The 4,649-nt window shown below is 42.2% G+C and overlaps 1 protein-coding gene across 11 annotated transcripts in view; it reads left to right on the plus strand.

Annotated features, from left to right (window-relative positions):
- Window positions 1-4,649, plus strand: part of Hipk3 (homeodomain interacting protein kinase 3) — a 108,995-nt gene that overhangs the window by 67,068 nt on the left and 37,278 nt on the right. For all 11 annotated transcript variants that reach the window (XM_050146931.1, XM_050146929.1, XM_050146926.1 and 8 more), the window contains one exon: window positions 641-764. In XM_050146931.1, coding sequence (XP_050002888.1) covers window positions 641-764 — 124 coding nt within the window. The remainder of the gene's footprint in view (window positions 1-640; window positions 765-4,649) is intronic.

Raw genomic sequence — 4,649 nt, forward strand, 5'->3', positions numbered from 1 at the left:
TCTTCCTTCCTTCCTTCCTTCCTTCCTTCCTTCCTTCCTTCCTTCCTTCCTTCCTTCCTTCCTTCCTTCCTTCCTTCCTTCCTTCCTTCCTTCCTTCCTTCCTTTCTTTCTTTTTGATCTTTCGAGACAGGGTTTCTCCGTAGCTTTTGATTCCTGTCCTGGAACTTGCTCTTGTAGACCAGGCTAGCCTCAAAATCACAGAGATCCGCCTGCCTCTGCCTCCCGAGTGCTGGGATTAAAGGCATGCGCCACCACCGCCCAGCAGGAATTTTTGTTTTCATTTGGTCTTAACTTTGACTGCCTGGTTTTCAGTTCCATTGACATCACAATGTTTAATGATTTTTGCTGGCTTTCTCTCTGTGTATTCTTCCTAATCTGCTGTAGCTTACAAAGCAAGGTCTGGGTTGATTTTTTTATTGTTAACAGATCTTGCTAAGGGAAAGGGCTGTGGAAAGAGACTTGGGCGTGCTGTTCTGCTCACAATCCCTTCACCTTAGGGCACTGGGCTTTGAAGAGTTCCTAGAGTCACGTTATTGTAAACAAGATTTCTCTGCTGCTTTAGAACTTTCCTTAGAATGTCAAATAGAATCAGCATTTAAAATAAAAAGGAACCTAATTTGTTTTTGTTTTTAAATTCCAGAGCTCCAGAGATTATATTGGGTTTGCCATTTTGTGAAGCCATAGACATGTGGTCATTGGGATGTGTGATTGCAGAACTATTCCTTGGATGGCCACTCTACCCAGGAGCCTTGGAGTATGATCAGGTAACAGAACTGTCATAATGATTGGAGTTGGTAGAAAGTCAGAGTAATTTATAGTCTTAGAGTCATGCATGATTCTAAATGCACCGAATGTGACTAGCTCCATAAAGTCTCTAAACTTAGCATCTTACGGAATTTAAATTCACTTAACATTAGATCTTGATTTAAAAGCTCTTTTCTACTGTTCCAGTAATGCATTACTTACTCTTCCATTGCTGTGATAAAGCATGAAGAAGGCAGCTTCCAGAAGGAGGCATTTATTTTGGGCTTATAGCTTCAGAGTCCATGATGATGGAGCATAGGCAGCAGGTGCAGGTTGGCTGGAGCTGCAGCTGAGAACTCACACAGCAAACCACAGGCAGGAAGCAAAGAGAGCTAGTTCAAATTAGCAAGAGTCTTTTGAAATTCAAAGTCCACCCTTACTGAAACCTCTCCAGCAAGGCCACATACCTCCTAATCCTCCTAGACAGCCACCAGTTAGGGACTGAGTGTTCAAATGTTCAAATTTATGGGGACATCTCATTCAAACTATCGCAGATAAATTTTTATAAGATAAGTTACAATCTGCAGACTTCAAACCAGTTTTTAAAAATAATTCATCATACAATATATTATATAATATTTAGGTAATACAGTGTTTAGCTTTTGTTTGTTTGAGGCAGGTTGTTAGTAGGTAGTGCAGTCTTACTTCAGTTCCCCTATCTTAGGGCATGTATCTCTTTGCCCAGGCCTGTTTAACATTTTTCTTTTTTGAGACAGGGTCTCCCTATATAGCCCTGATTGTCCTGGAACTCACTACACAGACCAGGCTGGGGTTAACTCACAGAGATCTGTCTGCCTCTGCCTGGCCTTAATTCTGAGTTTTATTGTTGATTGTCTCTATCACAAAGGATGTGAGGGGCTAAAGTGATGGCTCAGTGGTTTAGGACACGTTCTGCTCTCTTAGAGGACCTGAGTTTTGTTCCCAGCTCCCACATCAGGTCACTCACAGCTGTCTCAAGCTCCATTTGATGGAGCTGCTAGAGCAGGGCTGGTTCTGAAGGACGTGGCCGTCCACCCAGAGCCAGCATTCCAAGCCGCCACAGCGTGCTGCCAGAAGAATGCATGTAGACTTGTGGTTAGTTCATGGCACACGTAGTCCTGTGGGCAGGCACCATCTAGTGGCAATTCCAAGTTGAAATGCTAGTATACTCTGGATTTGGACTTTGATGTCTTGGGCAGCTCATGTTAGTACTAACAACTTAGATGGTGAGTCACTGTGCGCCCTCCTTTATATGGAGGAGAGAAAATGGCACCCACCTCCAAGTGAATAGGCTTGTTAGGTCACCATGGTAATTTAAAGACAAAAGCTTGAGCCAAACCTGATTTCTCTAAATCCTGTAATTTTTTTAAAGACAAAGGAGTAGGGGGACTAAACAAAACTCAGAATAGGTGTTACCTGGTTTAGAGGAACAGTATTTTCAGAGTGGGTGTTCCTCCAAAGGAACTGAAGTAAGTGACTATCATGAGGCACCAATAATTGCAATTTTCATTCAGTTTTTAAAATTGTTATGTTTTAAAATACAACACTCATACATCTTAATCTTAGGGAATTTTTCTCCCTTTTGAGATAGGATTTCACACTCCAGCCCAGTGTGACCTGGAATTCACTAGATAGCCCATGCTGTCCTCAAACCTAAAGAAATATTCTTGTCTCGGCCTCCTGAGTGCTGAGGATTCCCAATAACTAGAAGTATTTTTACAAATGTCATTGTTCGTTTTCATAGATTTCATCTGGCTCCTAATGTAGGGTGTGTAGATCACTATCGAATGCGCTTCTTTGCCTTAGCCGTTCCCTGGCTCTAGCTGTCAGTTGTCTCAGTGCACTGAGGTACTTCACGTAAGATAGTGGGTTCTCTTTTGCTTTGTGAAACAGAATCTTAGGTAGATTAAAATGGCTTCAAGCTTTCTTTCTCCTAGTTCTATATTGGAAGTGCTAAGATTAAAGGCCTGTGCCACCACTGCCCGGCTGGTATATTATTCTTTAAAGTACATTATTATAGCGGGGCAGTGTCGGTAAGAGACCTTTAATCCCAGCACTTGGGAGGCAGAGGCAGGCAGATCTCTGTGAGTTCGAGGCCAGCCTCGTCTACAAGAGCTAGTTCCAGGACAGGCTCCAAAGCTACAGAGAAACCCTGCCTCGAAAAACCAAACAAAAGATAAACAACAAAATAAGTACATTAGTACTGTTTTTAGCCTCACACTGGCAGTGGGCGACAGTAATATTTCTAATGTACTTACTGAGTTCCTTCCTGGCCCAGAAACTACTATTATAAAACTTTACATTCTCCACGTCTCTGGGATACTTACTGTCCTATTTTCAGATGAGGAATCTAGATTATAGAAAAGTGGTTGGGGAGGTTTCTCAGTGGCCTTGCTGCACTTGTCATGTGAGGACAGGAGTTTGAATCCCAGATTCCAAATCCCAAATTGAGAAGATGGATCAGGAGATGCCTTTCAGTTGAGAGACCCTGCGCATGGAGAGCAATTGTGGAAAAAATACAGCCTTATCCAACCTAGGATAAGATTACATACCTGCAAACAAAGATGAACATGGGCTTTCCCCACATCACAATGTCCTTACATACACGCAAACAAGCATACATACATGACACCACACCCAGAGACACATGATTAAAAAAAAAAAAAGCTAAACTACCAGAGGCAGTTTGCTTCCAGAAGCCACTAACAGTGGATCGTGTCCACATGCCTAATGGGCAGCAATACTCCCAAAGCAGCCTTGATACAAGGATGGGAAGTAAAAGGTACAACCAAACCTGATCTGTACTGTTGTCCCCACCCCCCTTTTTTGGTAGTGGCCATTTTCTGGACTCCATTCTTACCCCAATAGTATCAGTCTAGCCCCCGAGAAGGACTTTTCTCAGTCTGCATTAGTTTTTAAAAAGCCAACCAACCCTGTTGTCCTGTCCTAAGATTTGGGTTTCAGGGAAGGAACAACTTGTGCCAGTTTATCATTTCGTCCTGAGATGGTAGCCTTTTATATCTCTCAGAATTTTTATTGTTAACCCCCCCCCCCCACATACCCTGAAATATCTGAGGCTACTTCAGCCTTCTGAGTGTGAGCTACTATGATTGGCAAAATAGTCTTTATTTTCTGTTTTGCTTTTGTTATTAATAAAAGCTTTAATAGCAGAAGTGGTCTTTTTGGTTTTCTGAGAAAAGGTCTCTATAATCTTGGTTGTCCTGGAACTTGTTCTATAGACCAGGCAAAATTCGAACTCACAGGCATCTATCTACTTGCCACTGCCTCCCACGTGCTGGGATCAAAGACATGTACCACTGTGTCTAGCTGGATAAACAAAAATTTTGAATAAAAAGATGGTAGCCATTAGTATGTAAATAAAATGAAGCCAGCTGTGGTGGCATATGCTTATAATCCCAAAACTGCACGGGGCTGAGGCGGGATGAGTGCTTTGTGTTTGAGGCCAGTCTGAGCTGTACAGCAGGACTCTTTCTTCACCCTCACCTCACTGTGCACAAAATGAAAGGAACGAAAGGCCTTTATAAAAGTGACTGTTAAAAAGACAAGGTTTTTATCTTTATTTTTGAGGCTAGAAGATAAAGGATTTCTCTTAATCTGAGAGGAAGGAATTAAAAGAGAAAAGAACTTGAAGGTGAAGAAGAAGATGAACTACTACTTAATAAAGCAAAGTGTCTAAGTTTAAACTGGAAAGAGGGAAGATGGAGAACCTTTTCGGTCCTGTTGTATTTCCCCCGTTCAAGCCTGGGCTTCTTTCCTTTCCTTTCCTTTCCTTTCCTTTCCTTTCCTTTCCTTTCCTTTCCTTTCCTTTCCTTTCCTTTCCTTTCCTTTCCTTTCCTTTCCTTTCC

The sequence above is a fragment of the Alexandromys fortis genome, unplaced genomic scaffold (genome assembly GCF_014885135.2).
Source record: "Alexandromys fortis isolate MF-2015 unplaced genomic scaffold, M_Fortis_MF-2015_v1.1 scaffold_12, whole genome shotgun sequence".
Classification (NCBI taxonomy): Eukaryota; Metazoa; Chordata; class Mammalia; order Rodentia; family Cricetidae; genus Alexandromys; species Alexandromys fortis.